Source organism: Lepus europaeus, chromosome 7 (assembly GCF_033115175.1).
Source record: "Lepus europaeus isolate LE1 chromosome 7, mLepTim1.pri, whole genome shotgun sequence".
NCBI classification, from domain to species: Eukaryota; Metazoa; Chordata; class Mammalia; order Lagomorpha; family Leporidae; genus Lepus; species Lepus europaeus.
In genome coordinates, this window is record NC_084833.1 from 3,620,954 (window position 1) to 3,639,193 (window position 18,240).

At 58.5% G+C, this 18,240-nt stretch overlaps 1 protein-coding gene across 2 annotated transcripts in view; it reads left to right on the top strand.

Annotated features, from left to right (window-relative positions):
- LOC133762778 (carnitine O-palmitoyltransferase 1, liver isoform) overlaps positions 1 to 18,240 on the top strand; it is a 60,676-nt gene extending 42,436 nt beyond the window's left edge. For both annotated transcript variants that reach the window (XM_062195695.1, XM_062195694.1), the window contains exons 13-19: positions 7,066 to 7,182; positions 8,219 to 8,383; positions 12,557 to 12,691; positions 14,061 to 14,213; positions 14,802 to 14,915; positions 15,149 to 15,241; positions 16,368 to 18,240. In XM_062195695.1, coding sequence (XP_062051679.1) covers positions 7,066 to 7,182; positions 8,219 to 8,383; positions 12,557 to 12,691; positions 14,061 to 14,213; positions 14,802 to 14,915; positions 15,149 to 15,241; positions 16,368 to 16,454 — 864 coding nt within the window. In that variant the 3' untranslated portion in view covers positions 16,455 to 18,240. The remainder of the gene's footprint in view (positions 1 to 7,065; positions 7,183 to 8,218; positions 8,384 to 12,556; positions 12,692 to 14,060; positions 14,214 to 14,801; positions 14,916 to 15,148; positions 15,242 to 16,367) is intronic.

Sequence of the window (18,240 nt, forward strand, 5' to 3'; positions counted from 1 at the left end):
ACCCCTTTCCCTCAGACTTCTGGGAAGGCCCGACGGGCATTTCTGTGCACACCTGTGTCACTGCACTGTTCTCTCCAAGCCAGGCAAGGCCCAGAGCAGCGCTTTGTCTGTCGGGGCCCTGCCTGTGCTCGTCCTGCTGCCTGGCCTGCCCTGGCCCGCCCTGGCCCGCCCTGGCCCTGGCCCCATTCCACCTGCCTTCAGGTCTTGACTGACCCCACTTCCCCTAGGAGTGACCACACCGAGCTCAGGAGGTCCCGTGCTGCCTTCTTCTCCTGCTCCTGTCTCAGCTCTGGCTGAGGTCTTGGCAAAGCCTCCCAGGCTCTCCTGCAGCCAAGGGTTTTCCGTGTGAAAATGATGAAAAAGGGAAACAAAGTGCTGCCGGTGTGAAGACACGGGCGCGGCTCTAGGAGGCCAATCTGAAGCCAGGAGCCAGGAGCTTCTCCCAGGTCTCCCACACGGGTGCAGGGGCCCACGCGCCTGGGCCATCTTCTACTGCTTTCCCAGGCCGTAGCAGAGAGCTGGATCGGAAGTAGAGCATTCAGGATTCGAACTGGCACCCATGTGGGATGCCGGCACTGCAGGCTGGCTGCTTTACCCGCTACGCCATGGCGCTGGGCCCAGAGTGTTGTGTTTTATCAAATGTTTTCTCTGCATCTGTTGAGACAATCATATGGTTTCGTTCTTCAGTTTGTTACTATGATGTTTTACATTGATTGCAAATGTTGCATCACAGCATACCAGCGGTAATCCCACTTGGTCCAGGTAAATGATTCGATTGGCTAATATTTTGTTGAGAATTTTGGTTTCTATGTTCGTCAGGGAAATTGGTCTATAGTTCTCTTTCTCTGTTGTATCTTTTTCAGGTTTAGGAATTAAGGGGATGCTGGCTTCATAGGAGTTTGGGAGGATCTCTCCCTTTCAATTTTTTGAATAGTTCTTTAAATTTCTGGTGGAATTCAGAAGGGAAGCCGTTCAGTCCTCGGCTTTTCTTTGCTGGGAGGGACTTTATTACTGATTCCACTTCTGTCTTGCTTATTGGTCTGTTTAGGTTTTCTATGTCTTCATGACTCAATTTAGTTAGGTTGTATGTGTCCAGGAATCTACCCATTTCTTCTAGGTTTCCCAATTTGTTGGCATACAGCTGTTTGTAGTAATTTCTGATGAGTCTTTTTATTTTGGTGTCTATTGTTACATTTCCTTTTTCATCTCTAATTTTATTGATTTGGATCTTCTCCCTCTTTTTTTTTTTTTTTTTTGATTAATTGGGTCAATGGTGTGTCAATTTTATTTATTTTTCAAAAAACCAGCTCTTCATTTTGCTGGCTTTTTGTATTTTATGGTTTCAATTTCATTTATTTCTTCTCTAATTTTAATTATTTCTTTTTTCCTACTAGTTTTGGGTTTGGTTTGCAGTTTTTTTCTAGGTTCTGGAGATGCACTGATAGCTCACTTGCTTGGTTCCTTTCCAATTTCTTGATGTGCCACCAATTGTTAAAAACTCTCCTCTTCACACTGCTTTTATTGTATCCGGTAGGTTTTGATGTGTTGTGTGGTTGTCTTCGTTCATTTCCAGAGAGTTCTGATTCCTCTCTTGGCTTCTGCAATGACTGCTCATCCAGGAGCCTGTTGTTCCGTCTCCATGTGTGTGCGTGTGCTCTCGAGATTCTCGAGTTATTGATTTCCAGCCTCATTCCACTGTGGTCCGAGAAGATGCGTGGTATGGTTTTGATTTTTTTGAATTTGCTGAGACTTGCTTTCTGGCCTAGCATGTGGTCTGTCCTGGAGAAAGTTCCATCCACTGGTGAGAAGAGTGTGTATTCTGCAACTGTAGGATGAACAGTTCTGTGGATATCCGTTAGGTCCATTTGGTCTGTAGTGCCAGTTAACTCTGTTATTCCCCTGCTGTTTTCTGTCTGGTTGTTCTGTCCATTGCTGAAAGTGGGGTATTGAAGTCCCCACTGACCATTGTATTGGAGTCTGTGTCTCCCTTTAGATCCATTAACATTTCTTCTTCTTCTTCTTTTTTTTTTTTTTTTTTTTTGACAGGCAGAGTGGACAGTGAGAGAGAGAGAGAGAAAGGTCTTCCTTTTTTGCCGTTGGTTCACCCTCCAATGGCCGCCGCGGCTGGTGCGCTGCGGCCAGCACACCGCGCTGATCCGATGGCAGGAGCCAGGTGCTTCTCCTGGTCTCCCATGGGGTGCAGGGCCCAAGCACTTGGGCCATCCTCCACTGCACTCCCTGGCCACAGCAGAGAGCTGGCCTGGAAGAGGAGCAACCGGGACAGAATCCGGCGCCCCGACCGGAACTAGAAACCGGTGTGCTGGTACCACAAGGCGGAGGATTAGCCTGTTAAGCCACGGCGCCGGCCCCATTAGCATTTCTTTAAGTAGCCAGGTGCCCTGTTGAATTGATCCCTTAATCATTACATAGTGCCCTTCTTTGTCTCTTACCAGTTTTGTGTTAAAGTCTGTGTTGTCTGATATTAGGATGGCTACACCAGCTCTTTCTTGGTTTCTGTTACAATGGAATATCTTCTTCCATCCTTTCATTTTCAGTCTGCATGTATCTTTGTTGGTGAGCTGCGTCTCTTGTAGGCAGCAAATAGATGGGTTTTGTTTTTTAACCCATTCTGCCAGGCTGGAGAGTGGAGGCCATTTACCTTGAAGGTGACGGTTGAGAAGTAGTGACTCGGCCCGGCCATTTTTCCATAAATATTCCTGTTGTTTACTTTTTTCCTTTGTACTTTTACTGGGGGATTTTCTGCCTTCACCTTCCTCATACGATGTCTGTGTTTGTGTGCAGCACATCCTTAAGCATCTTTTGTAAGGCTGGATGAGTGGTGACAAGTTCTTTCAATTTCTGTTTTATGGGAGGTCTTTATCTCACCTTCATTCATACATGAGAGCTTTGCAGGGTACAGTATTGTGGGTCAACAGTGTTTTCTCTTAAGATTTGGAATATATCTCGCCATTCCCTCCTAGCCTGTAGGGTTTCTGTTGAGAAGTCAGCTGTGAGACTAACTGGAGATCCTCTGAGAGTAATCTGGCGTTTCTCTCGTGCACATTTTAGAATCTTTTCTTTATGTTTCAGTGTGGAGAGTCTGACTGCACTGTGTCGTGGGGAGGGTCTTTTCTGGTCATGTCTGTTAGGAGTTCTGTGTGCTTCCTGTACTTGGATGTCCCTTTCTTTCTCCAAATCGGGGAAGTTTTCTGTACTTCTCTCACTACATGGCCTTCTAATCCCTTCACTCTTCCCACGCCTTCAGGAGCTCCTAGAACCATGTGTTGGGTCGTTTGATAGTGTCCTGTAGATCCTCAACACTGGTTTTTCATTTTCTAATTTCTTCTTTGTTTTTTTGGTCTGACTGTAAAAGTTCCAGATATTTGTCTTCTAACTTGAATATTGTTTCTTCTGCCTCACTGAGTCTGTTGGTAAGACTTTCCACTGCATTTTTTATTTGTTGAGTTCTTCATTTCTAATATTTCATGTTGATTTCTCTTTAAAAATCTCAACTTTACGTGAAAATCTTCCATTCCTGTCTTGTACAGATTTCCTTAGCTTGTGAATTTGTTTCTGATTACTTCTAAGTGATCCTACAGTCAGTTTTTAAAACTCTGTTTCTGGGATTTCATCAGTCTCTCCGTCTTCACATTCTAGCACTGAGGTGTTGTGTTCTCTCGGGGGCGTCATGTTGTCTTCCTTATCTTGTCTCGTGAATGGCTGTGTTTGTTATTAGGCATTTGTGGGGATACTCGTTGGTGTTCTTCCCCCTGTGGTGGCTTTTGTCTTTGGACTATGCCTCTGACTCTTTGGGTGAGTCACCAGAGGTGTGCTGGGTGTGGCCGAGGGGCTCTGCTCAGTGCCACAGGGTGAGGGGAGTGTCCAGAGTGACGCCCAAGTTGGATGTGGTGAATCTTTTTTTTTTTATCGGGGGGAGGTACGTTCTGTTCTGTCGGCGAATTCTCGCGCTCACCTCCTCTCCTCAAAGGAGACCAGTGCCTGGGCACCAGCCCCAGTGGTGCAGTAATCGCCCACGCTGCCACAGGAGCCACACAGGACCCCACAGCAGTGACCTCACCAGGGAATCAGGGAGCCCTGAGCGTGGGGAGCCGCCCACAGTCCCACAGTGACTGCCCAGAGGCCCGGCCACACCCTGGGTCCTCCCACGCAGCCACAGTGTTTCCACAGAGCGGCACACAGGCCTCCCGCAGTCAGGAGCACCCAGCCCCTGTCGGTTCTCCCAGCCAGTCCTCCCGGCTGGTGCTGGGCACCCAGACACGAGCTGGCTCAGCTGTTACCTGTGTGCAGAATGGCACCCAGCCTCTCTGGGCCAGTTGCAGGACGCTGGTGCTGGCTGGTGGGAGAGAGAAACATGCCCCCCTTCTGTTCCCTTAGGTTGGCAGGCACGCTGTCCCCTCAGGGCTCCACGCTGGACTCGGCCAGGCTCTTCCCGCAGCTTCGTCGCCAGTGCCGTGGGCTGCTGCTGTCTGGGCGCACCTCACTCCAGAGCCGGTGCTGAGGCTCTCGCTGCCGGGGTCCTGAGTTGTGGGTGTCCACGCCCTCCGCGTAGCTCCACGGTGTCCCCTGCCGTTTTCTGCCCAACGCCTCCCCGAGACTGCACTCTGCCTTCCCCTAGACCAGAGCAGGAAGCTCCCTCCCAGCAGTGTCAGCACTGCTCTCTGCGTGTCTTAGGACGTCTTTATTTATTTGAAAAGCAGAGTGACAGAGAAAGGGGGGAGACAGCGAGAGCTGTGACCTGCTGGTTCGCTCCCTAGGTGCCCACCCAGCTCCGGCGAAGGCAGGGCCCCCCATGGGGGGCAGGCGCCCCTACCTGGGCCATCACTGTTGCCTGCCAAGCACTTTAGCAGGGAGCCGGGTCAGAGGCGGAGTAGCTCAGACCGGCACCTGGAGTGAGATCTGTGAAATGAAAGCCCACAGGCAGCTTGCCAGCTCCTGCCTCTTATCGTGTTTCCTCACTGCCCTAGATGGAATGGAAACTTCTAGAGCAAGGGATGCCAGTTCTTAAGAAACCTTGTTTTTAAAAAAACGAGTGACAATTCAAGTGCCCTAAAATCACCCTCCCACGGGTGCCGGTGCTCTGGTGGGCTGTGTTCTCCCATGGTGGTGTGGACTCACCTGAGAAAGCACCCCACATCCCTTTGTGCCCCAGCCCCGCCCTGCACTCGTCTGCTCTCTCTCTGTGGCCCGGCCTGGCATGGGCTTTTCCCAGAAACGGGGTTGTGCAACATGGAGCCTCTGGGCTTGAGTTAAACTTGGCACGATGTTCGCAAGGTTCGCCCGTCTCGCGGCACATGCCGGTGACCGTGGGTGCGCCGTGTGCGTTTCTTATGAGCACTTGTGTCGGGGTTTCGGTGAGAAGACAGCAGAAATGGACTTCCTGGGTCATTCGGGTGTGCAGTGGGCAGTCTCTCTGGCTTTGGGCAAATACGTCACCCCATGTCCGGGGGGATGGGCCCCAGGACGGCCCTCAGATACCCAATCCGCAGCTGTGTCAGTCCCTCGTGTGACCTGGCGCAGGCTGCGAGGCTGCCCGGCGTGCTCGCAGCCTGGATCAGAGGGCCTGGGCACAGTCCCAGCTCTGCTTCCGGTCCAGCGCCGGTCAGTTGCTCCCGGAGACGCAGTAGGTGATGGTTCGGCTGAGTCTCTGCCGCCCACATGGGACACCTGGGTGGTGTTCCCAGCCCTTGGTTTCTTCCTGGCACAGCCCCAACTGTTGATGTGTGTCTGGGGCATGAACCAGCAGATGGAAGATGTTCTCCTGTCTCTACCTTTCGAGTAAGAATTTTTAAATGTTACTATCTTTTTTTTTTTGAAAAGATTTACTTATTTATTTGAAAGGGAGAGTTACAGAAAGAGAGAGACAGAGATCATCCATCCTCTGGTTCACTCCCCGGATGGCTGCAACGGTTAGGGGCTGGGCCAGGCTGAAGCTGGGAGCCCAGAGCCTATTCTGGGTCTCCCACATGGGTGCAGGGGCCCAAGCTCTTGGGCCATCTTTCGCTGCCTTGGCAGGCACATTAGCAGCGAGCTGGGTTGGAAATGGAGCAGCTGGGTCTCAAACCGGTGCCCATATGGGATGTTAGTGTTGTAGGCAGTGGCTTTAACTGCTGTGCCACAGCACCAGCCCCGCATCTGTTGATCTCTTAACTTTTTTTTTTTCTTTCAAAGAAATATAATGGAGATATCTTCTGTCTGCTGGGTTACTCCCCAAATGACCACAATAGCCAGGGCTGTGCCACACCAAAGCCAGGAACCAGGAACTCCATCCAGGTCTCCTGTGGGAGTGGCAGGAACCCAGGCACTCGGCCGTCGCCGCTGCCTCCCAGTGTGCACACAGCAGGAAGCTGGAGTCAGCAGAGCCAGGACTTGAGCGCGGGCTCTCCCTCCGGTGTGGGCTACAGGCGTCTCTAGTGCTGTCTGAACTGCTCGGCCAGACGCCTGCCCCTGTACAAGCGTCCTGAGTGTCCCGAGACTTCGGAATCCGCAGGGGCCCTGGAACCAGGAATGCATGGATACCAAGGCGGGCTGTGTGTCACTGCCCTCTCACTGGCGCTGCTCTGGTGCTGACCCCTACAAGGCGCCGCGTGAGCCCGGTCGTAGGAGTCGGTCTAGGTTCCCCGCCAGTGGAGGAGAGCCCCCGCTCTGTCTGGGCCTGGATCCCGTGGCCATTGTCTGCTGTCCCCACGTGGGCGTGGCAGTTAGCACCACACAAGTGACACAGGAACGTCAAGGGCGTGGCAGCACCCAGGGAGGCCCTGGCCTGGAGCCGGGACCCGGGGCTTCCTGTTGTGAGTTTGCGGCCGACACTTTGAGCGTGCGTCCTGGCTGTGTGCCTCGCAAGTCGTGTGCTCTTCAGCCAGGTGTTGACCTCTCCCGTGTCATCTCTCTCCTCCGGAGTGGCGCTGAGTCCCACCTCCTCAGGTGTCTGCACGTGACAGGAAGTGCTGTGTGCGCTGGCTCCCTGGGGACGTCAGGCTTGTTTCCAGCGACGTCGTTAGCTGTGCGGTGTCCGGCTTCCGGGCTCATTGTTCTCGTTTTTGACAGTACGTCATGGCCACCGACTGCTTCCAGCTGGGCTACGCGGAGGACGGACACTGTAAGGGGGACACCAACCCCAGCATTGCGTACCCCACCAGGCTGCTGTGGGACATCCCGGAGGAGGTGAGTCCAGGGGGTCGAGCCGTGGTGGTGTGCCTGTGCTGGGAGACGGAGTCAGCTCTCACAGTGGGTCTTCCAAGTGTCGTCCCGGGGGCCGGGGACAGCGGACTGGGGCCACCCTGCTGCCATGGCTCCGGCAGCCTCGGTAACAGACGCTTCTGCCACGGAGAAGCATCTGGACAGGACTGGCGCAATCCACCTTGCGCCGGGCTGGGCGCGACAGAAAAGTCAAAACACCTGTACCTTAGAGCTGAAATACGGGAAGTGAAGTTCTAGTGTCGGGACAGCTCACTTACTGTTGCTCGTCTTGAGAAGCCACAGGCCCAGCCCGCTCCTCAGGATCCCTCCGGGGAAGAACGTTCAGGCTGGAAGTCCCAGCTGCCAGCTCGTGCCAGCAGGCATCCCTGCGGCCTGGGAGGACGCTTTCCAGGCAGTGCGGTAGTCCCGCCGCTCTCGCCTGTCTTGCCTGGTTCCGCCTGCTCCTCCTGCGACCCCGGGGCCAGTGTGCGCTCTGATCCGGTCCGCGGAGAGCTAACCTGTGCAGGAGCACTCGCCCTTAGGGCCGGGTAGTGAGCCAGGCTGCGTTTCCTGGAGCAGTTTCAGGTTTACCGTAAGGAGGGGTGCAAGGTGCAGAGGCTGCCCACACCCCTGCTCCCGCAGCCCCTCCCACTGTCAGCGTGCCCTGCGGGAGGGGGGAGGGGCTGCGCGAGCCTGCTCGGAGCTGAATGCTGCTCCGTCATGCCAGCTCCTCCGTCATGCCAGTCGCTCCTTTGTTTGGTTTTTACCTGGATCCCTGGGGTGTTGCCACGGTGAGCTCCAGGAAGCAAAGCCTTTTGGGATCTCATTGGAAACCAGCGGCCACTGAGCCTCTGCTGGTGTCCCCACTGCGCTGGGGCGGGGCTCTGTGCTGGTGACTTCCGGGGCTTCTGGATACCCTCCCTGGGGGGAGCCAGCGCAGGCCTGAGGTTTGCAGGGGGACTTGGTGGTGGCGATCGTCATCGCTCCTCGCCCTGAGTGACACCTGTCTCTCCTCTCCCAGTGTCAAGAGGTGATAGAGACGTCCTTGAGCAGTGCGGCGCTGCTGGCAAACGACGTGGACATCCACTCCTTCCCGTTCGACACCTTCGGCAAAGGGTTGATCAAGAAGTGCCGGACAAGCCCGGACGCCTTCGTGCAGCTTGCTCTCCAGCTTGCTCACTACAGGGTGAGGCCACGAGCCCAGGTCTGGGGAGCGAGCACCTTGGCGGCCCCCACACACACGCCCAAGGCTGGTTGTCCAGTGGGTGTGGAAGGCCCGACACCTGGCACCCATAGCACAGCCCTCCTGGCTCTGTGCAGGTTTGTAGGGCGAACAGGGTCTGCTTTGTACCGGAAGTGAGGACAGCAGCAGCCCTGTGGGGTAGTGGTCCTGCATGGCACAGGAGAGGGGGAGTCCGGAGCTGGCAGGGTGGGGAGGGGGACCTCGAGACAGGCCCCTGGCGCTCAGGGCAGATGACATGATGGCTCTGACCTCTGACATCCTCGCCCACAAATGGGGACACCGCCAGCTTGTCGGGTGCTCTGGCTGGACCAGGGCCCTGACTCCACCCGGAATTCTCCCCATGTCCTTTCTCTGTGCACTGGCCGCTCTGGGCTTGCGTGTGACAGCCCCTGTCAGAGTAGCAGCCTGTGCCTAGGACGTCAGTGAGACTTCCTGTTTCCGGGAACCAAAGTCTGTGTGGCGTTGGCTCAGGATGTGCCCCATTTCTCCACGAGAAGTCTGATTTTGGAACCTCAGTGCTGTACACCTGTGGCGCGCGTGGTGTCCACGTGGCCACGTGTGTGGTGTCCCCATGGCCACAGCTGGGCTGTGCTTGTTTTGTTCTTTTTTTTTTTTTTAAAGGTTTATTTATTTATTTGGAAGTCAGAGTTACACAGAGAGAGAAGGAGAGGCAGAGAGAGAGAGAGAAAGAGAGAGAGAGGTCTTCCATGCACTGGTTCACTCCCCAATTGGCCACAGTGGCCGAAGCTACACCAATCTGAAGCCAGGAGCCAGGAGCTTCTTCCAGGTCTCCCACGTGGGTGCAGGGGCCCAAGGACTCGGGCCATCTTCTACTGCTTTCCCAGGCCACAGCAGAGAGCTGGATCGGAAGTGGAGCAGCCGGGACTTGAACCAGCACCCATATGGGATGCCGGCACTGTAGGCAGTGGCTTTACCCGCTATGCCACAGTGCCGGCCCCTTGTTCTGTGTGTGCCTTCAGCTCTGTGTGGCTCACGCCCCTCTTGCTTCAGTCTCTCGCCGGGGAGTGTTCGATCCCATTTCACTGGTATGGAAAGTGAGGTGCAGAGAGGTGAATTGCAGAAGTGCCACAAGACCCTGTGGCCGAGGTGAAGCCAGGTGCTGGTGAGCTTCCGCTGCAGCTGGAGAAAGTGGATTCTGCAGACAAGTGAAAGGTGGTTTGCATGACCTGTCCAGGAAGCTGGGATCCTGGGCCGCGGTGCAGTTAGAACCGACAGTCCCTGTGCAGGCCGCGGCAGGCAGGGGGACACGAGCTCGGTGGAATGCATGGACTGCTGAGCTCCGCGTGGGGCCTGGGGCTGGGGGGACTCAGCTCGTGTTCTCTGTGGGGACACGCGACTGAGAGCTGCCGTGGGATTCCGTGTCAGGCACGGGGCGCTCCACAGCCAAGTCCAGGTTGGAACCAGGAAGGCGGTTCCGGAATCTGCAGCGACACCCGGAAAAGAAAGACCGATTAACTCGTGCGTGTAGGTGCACGGACCCCGCGTAAAGCCCTGGCAGCTGGAACCCAGCTTCCTGCAGTCGGACCCCGCGTGTGCCGTCAGGGCTGGGAGAGCGGTTTGCAGTCAGACCCCGCGTGTGCCGTCAGGGCTGGGAGAGCGGTTTGCAGTCAGACCCCATGTGTGCCATCAGGGCTGGGAGAGCGGTTTGCAGTCGGACCCCGCGTGTGCCGTCAGGGCTGGGAGAGCGGTTTGCAGTCGGACCCCGCGTGTGCCGTCAGGGCTGGGAGAGCGGTTTGCAGTCGGACCCCGCGTGTGCCGTCAGGGCTGGGAGAGCGGTTTGCAGTCGGACCCCGCGTGTGCCGTCAGGGCTGGGAGAGCGGTTTGCAGTCGGACCCCGCGTGTGCCGTCAGGGCTGGGAGAGCGGTTTGCAGTCGGACCCCGCGTGTGCCGTCAGGGCTGGGAGAGCGGTTTGCAGTCGGACCCCGCGTGTGCCGTCAGGGCTGGGAGAGCGGTTTGCAGTCGGACCCCGCGTGTGCCGTCAGGGCTGGGAGAGCGGTTTGCAGTCGGACCCCGCGTGTGCCGTCAGGGCTGGGAGAGCGGTTTGCAGTCGGACTCCGTGTGTGCCGTCAGGGCTGGGAGAGCGGTTTGCAGTCGGACTCCGTGTGTGCCGTCAGGGCTGGGAGAGCGGTTCGGTGTCAGGAGAGCAGAGCCCCTAAGTCACACCTGCAGGGCAGAGACACACGAGCAGTCACGCAGACAAGCGCCCAGGCACTGGGCTGTTTCCTTACATCGTGAGAACGGGCCACGTGCCACTGTGAGCAGCTCTGCTTACGGGGGGCGTGTGGGGGCAGCTGTGTCACTGTAGGGACACGAGGGCGCCCCCTGCAGCCCACGGCTTCACGGGGCAGGGGAACGGCGGCATTCGTTCAGAAGACGAACACGCGGACGCGGTCCCGACTGGCAGCACACTCGGGCCGGGGCTGCGGGACAGAGGGTTGAGCCCCAGTTCGCGATGGGTGCACCCCTGTTGGAGCAACAGTTTGAGTTCTGGCTGCCCCATGTCTGATCCAGCTCCCGGCTGATAGCGTCTGTGAAGGCAGCGGAAGGTGGCCCGGGCCTGGCTCTGGCGGGCACTTGGGGTGTGAACCAGGGGAGGGGCGTGAACCAGGGGAGGCGCGCTCATCCTCTCCCTCCCTCCCTCCCTCCCTCCCCTTCTCTCGGCTGCTCGCTACCTTAAATGAAATCTTAAGAGAGACAAGCATCCATAAGACGACAGGTCCACGCAAGGTGTGTTTGCGCTGCTTGCTTTAGCTGCGAAGCAGTGTGAGAGCCCGGGAGGAGTGCTGTGCGGCTGCCGTGCGTGCCGGTGGTGCACGGGGGGCGGGGGGTTCAGCCGTAAAGCAGTATGTGCACGTCAGGGCCTTAGAGGTGGCGTGCAGACGGTGGCGTGGGCCGGCTCTGGCTCTGGCTCTGGCTCTGCACGGCCCTGGAGCTCGAGTCTGAGATTGGGCGGCCTCAGGACGGCGGCAGACAGCCGTGGTGGAGCCTGCGGGGAGGCCAGGAGGGGACGTGGCTTAGACAGTTGTAGCAACCCTGTGTGGAGAACCACTTTCTGAGGGCATGCCCCACCCGGGCCTCAGCCCCTCACCCCGGGCCCAGCTCCCAGACGCCGGTGCGTTATCTCTGGCACGGGATTCAGTCCTGCTGAGTTCAGCGCCGTCCTGTGGGATGCACAGGCTCGCTCTGCGGACGGGCGGACTGCACAGCAGGAAACGCACGAGGTGACAGAGCTGGCCGGCTAAAGTGCTCCTGTCGCCATCCTGAACCTGGCGCAGGCCATTGGTGCACTGGTTAGTGGTGAGCTCCAGGCACCCTCCTCCTGTGTCTGAGAGCCGGGGCTGGGCCAGGCCTAAGCCGGGAGCACAGAGCTCAGTCCAGGTCCCCACGTGTGGGAGCAGAGATGTGCCGCTTGAGCCTTCCCAGGCGCAAGATAGCAGGAGCTGGATTGGAAACCAGGGAGCCGGCACTGGACCAGGCACTCCCGCTAGTGTGTGTGTGCCACGTGGCCTCTTGGCTGCCACACCACATGCCGGCCCCGCTTTTTCCCGTGAGCTGGGAGAGGCCACTCTGGTGGTAAGAGGCATTCCGTGATCAGTAAAAACTAGAACGCATGGTTTGCTATCCTGAGCCGGGTTAAGAACGGCCTGTGGTCGAATGTGCGCTAACCGTTACAGGCCCGGCAGTGCCGCGGTGCGCCCCGCATCGCACCGCCTTGTCACAGTGGCCGCAGTGTCGCCAGGCAGGAGGAACTTTTCAGCTCAGTGGTCTCTGAGGTCCCCCGTGGCTGAGAGGTCACCATGCCTGCAGGACTGCCCACAGGGAGAAAGTTTGATCCTGGGGACAGGGCTGCGACCCGCCCTCCTGACGGGGCAGTGACAGCAGTTCACAGCTGGGGCGGCCAGGGGCTGACCCCACCCAGCCTGTCTGGACACAGATGCCGCCCCGTGGGCTGCCGCGCGACGGCCGCGGGTCAGAACGGACGAGAACAAAAGCCCGTGGTGCAGTGCCCAGCTCCTCGCCAGCTCGCCAGGCATCCTTCTGCCTCAGCTCGCGTCCGCCTGCCTGGCCCTGTACTGAAATCCTCTTCTTCCCCAGGACATGGGCAGATTCTGCCTCACCTACGAGGCCTCCATGACCCGGCTCTTCCGGGAGGGGAGGACGGAGACCGTGCGCTCCTGCACCACCGAGTCGTGCAACTTCGTGCTGGCCATGGCGGACCCCACCCAGACGGTAACACAGCCCCTGGCTGCCTGTCCTGAGGGCTATGGGGGCCGCGGTGTGGCCTCTGTGCCTTCATCATGGCCTCTCCTCCCCCCGCATCAACTTCCCTCCACCCTTTACAGCGAACAGCCTGGACAGGACAGACAACAGTGTAACACAGGGGGACAGGACAGACATCAGTGTAACACACGGGGACAGGACAGACATCAGTGTAACACAGGGGGACAGGACAGACATCAGTGTAACACAGGGGGACAGGACAGACATCAGTGTAACACAGGACAGGACAGACATCAGTGTAACACAGGGGGACAGGACAGACATCAGTGTAACACAGGGGGACAGGACAGACATCAGTGTAACACAGGGGGGGACATGGCGCACAGAGCAGTGTTTTGAACTGGGTTTCTGGAAATCAGCTTGTCCTTGCTACAAGTCTTTAAATAGAATCGGATCCGACACGCGGGACAGAGGGACAGCAGGGAGAGGCTGCAGAGCAGTGGGGCGGTTGGCGTGAGGGTGAGGAAGAGTAGCTCACACAGCAGCCTTCCTCCTGGCCTCGGCAGGCTGTTGCCACCGCGGGGCCGTGGGCGCCAGGCTCGGGCGAGGGGTTTCTGTACGCTGCCTGCTGAAATCCCAGCGCTGGCCTGTGACGTGCTATCACCTCTCGTCCATGGAGGCAGAAACAGACTCAGATTAAGGTCGGCGATCTGCGGGCCACGCACCTCGTACGTGGCAGAGGTCAGCTCGTGCCTGGCCCCCGACCCCACCCAGGGCAGGTTCTCTTCTGTGGAGCGCTCTGCTCAGGAGAGGAAGAAGTCAGCCAGCGTCGTGGCCGGTGGCTCTGATGTGGCTTTCCAGACGGCCTTGAGGAGCTGGGGCTCAGGGGCCAGGCGGCCACAGACCGCCCTGGGCACTGCGTCCCCTGACGCGATTTCAGCTCCGAGCCCGGAGAACCTGAAGCAGCCACTCAGGGCGGATTTCAAAGGCCTGGAAGTCCTGCTTTAGGAGAGCCCTGGGCCAGACCTCTCTGCAGGGGCGGGCACGGCCAGGGTGACGCAGTAGTGAGCGAGAGGACAGAACTCCGCGTGCAGACTGGGAGCCGGGGCAGCGTGCGCTCTGCCACCTGCTGCGTGACCGCGTGTGTGTCAGGTGAACCGTCGCGGGGCAGGCAGGCACACAGCGACCCTGGCGTGCTTTCCCAGAGACCTGTCCTCTGTGTGGAGACCCCTCCCCCGTTGCAGGCGCCAATCGGGAAGGGGCAGCCACCCCCTGTGTGTCTTCAGGAGACCCCAGCAAGTGCCTGCCTCCTTCCCCTGGGAACGTAGGCCCACGTGGCCTGGCTGACGCGTGCCGGGCCCGCCCCTCTGCCGTGCAGGTGGAACAGAGGCTCCGACTGTTCAGGCTGGCGTCTGAGAAGCACCAGCACCTGTACCGCCTCGCCATGACCGGCGCTGGGATCGACCGGCACCTCTTCTGCCTCTACGTGGTGTCCAAGTACCTCGCGGTCGAGTCCCCGTTCCTGAAGGAGGTGAGGCCCGCTTCCCGGGGCGGCTCCCTGGGTCTACTGATGGGCTTAGCCCGAGTGCAGGCCTGCCGCCGGACGGCGTCTGAAAACGGGTGTGTGGGCTCTGTGGCGGGAAGTGCGTCTGCAGCGTGGGCGCCGCTTGTCGGCAGTTCCTGGAGTTGTCGCTGGCCGGTTTAGCCCGATTCATGGCCGCAGCCACAGGCACTTCCCTGCGTTGCGCCATCCCGTGTTTCACACCTGGAGGCTGGTGTAGCCCTCAGGCGAGCGTGGCTGTCCCGTTTCTCCAGCAGCTCACGGCATTCTTCACACTCCGAAGCCATAAACATCTGTGACAAGGACTGGATATCAGTTTTTCCCCCATCACGCTGTTTCACAGTTACTATAATCCCGCGTGGTGTGAACGTGGGTTTTAGTTGCCCTGGGAAGCCACTTACCGAGTGACTCCGTCTACTGTGACAGCCGTCAGGACCTCTTGCATGTGAAACCGGCAGCAGGCCAGCAAACCCTGCCTTGCTCCCAAGGGCCCCTCTAGGCCCCCAGGAGGCGGGATTAGGACTCACGTTGGAACGCATCCTCGTTTCTCGCTGCCAGGTGTTGGCTGAGCCGTGGAGGTTGTCAACAAGCCAGACCCCTCAGCAGCAGGTGGAGCTCTTCGACTTTGACCGGAACCCGGACCACTTGTCCAGCGGAGGGGGCTTCGGGCCGGTGAGTGCAGCAGGTGTGGTCGGCGCCGTGAGGGACAAGGCCTGCCCCACCCCCGCCCACTGCAGCCCACCTGGGTTCCGGGCGCCCGGGCTTCCTTGCATGTGCACGGTTGTCGGGGAATCGGCACGTTCCGTATGCACGTGCCGAGGGCGGGCTCCCGTTGAGAACATTAGGAGTCCGTCGCTCCCGTCGGCGCGCTTCCCCGCGGGGCACTTGAGCTCTTTGTCCCCTAGGTTGCGGATGACGGCTATGGTGTGTCGTACATTATCGTGGGAGAGAACTTCATCAATTTCCACATTTCCTCCAAGTTCTCCAGCCCCGAGACGGTAAGAGCTGCCTTCCTGGAGAAGAGCTCTTTTTCCCTCTTCCTTCTGGGGTGGGCATCTCTGTTTGAGACAAAGGTCCAGTTCAGTTATCTACTTTTCTGTGCTTTGGCATTGCAAATGTGTGAATTTCAAAGTTCTCATTGCGCAGTTTTAAAGAAACCTGGTTTGACCCGGGTCCCGTTGCTGGAGACACTGGTTTGCAGTCTGAGTGTGGGCGGGTGGAAGGGGCGCCCAGGGTGCTGGGCTCGGGAGGCCACACCGGGCAGGCGCTTGGTCAGGACACCTGTGTCCCGTACTGGAGGCCCCAGCTCTGCTCCTGAGCCTGTGGTCCAGCTTCTGGCTTCCACCTGGCCCAGCCCCAGCCAGTGTGGGCATCAGGGGAATGAACTAGCGCATGGGAGCTCACTCTCTCCCTCTGCCTCACGAATAAATAAACCTTTTTTTTTTTTTTTTTTTAAAAACAAAACATGCCCGCATGATGGAGCAGGGCCATCTGGGATCCTCAGGAGCAGTGAGCACGCTCCAGGCCCAGCACCCCTCATCCTGACAGGCAGTGCCAGGGTCACCATCAGCTGGCAGAACTGGCGCTCATTTGCCGACAGTGTTGACGCAGTGTTTAGCCTCAGATGGGAACAGTCACACGTCCAGGGACTGTGACAAGGCTAGGATAATGCCGAAGCCAGAAGATCAAAGCTTAGAGTTGGCAAAAAGACTTTTTTTTTTTTTTTTTTTTTTTGTGCAGGCAGAGTGGATAGAGAGACAGAAAGAAAGGTCTTCCTTTTTGCCATTGGTTCACCCTCCAATGGCCGCTGCGGCTGGCACATCTCGCTGATCCGAAGCCAGGAGCCAGGTGCTTCTCCTGGTCTCCCATGCAGGTGCAGGGCCCAAGCACTTGGGCCATCCTCCACTGCACTCCCTGGCCACAGCAGAGAGCTGGCCTGGAAGAGGGGCAACCGGGATAGAATCCGGTGCCCCAATTGGGACTAGAACCCAGTGTGCCGGCGCCGCAAGGCAGAGGATTAGCCTGTTAGACACGGCGCCGGCCAACAAGACGTTTTTATTAAAGTTTGCATCAGATTCCACGTGCTGTGGGCCCGCGTTTCACGAGTCTCGTTTTCTGTCGCAGGATTCTCACCGCTTCGGAAAGCACGTGAAGCAGGCAATGACGGACATCATCGCCTTGTTCGGGCTCAGATCCAACTCCAGGAAGTAGCCGAGTCCCTGAGTGGGAAGCAGCGCGGACCCTGTGGTACGGCCAAGTGAAAATTAGGTATCGACCCTGCCCCCGTCCAGGACGGCTCAGCGCTCCTAGAAAACCCCAAGTCTCCTCCAGAAAGGAGGTGTCGCTTGTTTCCCTAGACGTCCGGCGCCACCGCGTGACTGCAGCCCTGCTCCCGCCAGGCGTGCGCCCCAGCAGGGAGGGCGGCAGCCTGTGGCGTCCCTGGAGGAGTGAGGGGGGCTGCACTGCACACACACTGGACATGGGGCGGCGCTCCGCAGAGGGCGCGAGGGCCTGCCACGGCACCCAGGGAAAGGGCGTTCAGGTCAACAGCGGAGAACTCATGCTAACACACACGGAACGCGCGAACCGGAAACGCCGCGCTCTGGAGCCAGGCGGTTGTCACCAAGAGCTGCCGCCCTGGTCTGTTCCAGGCTGTGTTCCCCTGCAGGTGGAAGCAAGCCCCAGGCCGCGTCTCTAGTGTCCTTGACCTCGCTCCCTTGTCTTCCAAGCGCAGTGCCTTAGAGTGAACCACCCTGGATGGAAGGGCTGCTGGGTGACTTCCCTGGGGAGGCCTCGGCTGGCATCGGGGGTGGCTCGCTCCCCTCGACTTTGACTGTGGGTCACTCTGCGAAGCGTTTGCCACGCCCTCCCCATGGCTAGAAAGAGCAGAGCCCTCCGGGCCAGCGCTGCTGGGGCCTCATTGGACGGGCTTCCCGTGCTCCCCGAGCCGCAGGGGGGACAGGCATCTGTCAGAGGGGGGGAAGGGATGTGATGGTGGCTGAGCTGTCTGGAGAAGCCACTGAGGAGTCAATACCACGGGTGCTCACGGTCACTGCCTCCCCACACCACGGTCAAGGGGCCAAGACGCTGGCCACGAGGCTGGGCCAGGGAAGGGCAGCCACACCGTGGCCAGTGGTTCACTTTCTCATCCCACCTGGTTGGAGGGAAGCCCCCTCTCCTTTCCAAGGAGCAGGAGCGGTGGACACAGGGCGCTGGGCCGTGCTGTGGCAGAGCCGCGGGTGGCCGTGACGGGTGCGGGGCTGACGCGGCGCATCCTCCAGGCACCAGCCCTCCACGAGAGCGTCCACGCCCTGAGCCACCTCCCTGCGGGTGCAGGTGCAGCCCCGTGGAATGTCAGGACGGGCTTGGCTCTGGCCTCCAGGCGCGCAGTATTTCTGTGCCCCTGACAGCAAGAGCCAGGGCCGAGCTGTCGGAGCCATTGAAGGCGGACGCTCGCGGAAGAACGCAGGCAGGCCTCGTTGATGTTCGCTGTGTAACGGGGACCCCCTCCTCACTGGGCACAGGTTCTTGTCCTCCTAACAGCAGGATCCGAAAAGAGCAGCCACAGAAGGAAAGCTAAGCCAGAAGCCGCAGCCATGAGAGCCAGGAGCTCCCGTGAAGGGCCAGCGGTGGCCTCCCCCACACCCGCCCATGCTCTGTTGACCAGGACCCCGTGTGTCACCCTCGGCCCCACGGGACCTGGAGTGTAGACGTGCTAGTGCCGACGCGCGTGGGCTTCCCTCTCAGGTTCTCCGTGTTTCCAGTGTGACGTTCATCTGTGCGCTCGTCCGTGCAGTGGTCTGCTGTCAGAGCAGCAGAATGCGTTCCTATTGAACAGCTGGAAGGGGTGTAAGGACGTGAGGGGTTTCATCTGGAAGCAGCCGTAGCCTTAACGCAGCCATGACTGGACTCCTTACCTTGTCTGTCCATTGCATGTCAATACCATTTACACCTGAGATGCGCAGTGTGGACGTGGGTCACCGTTAATAAAACAGTC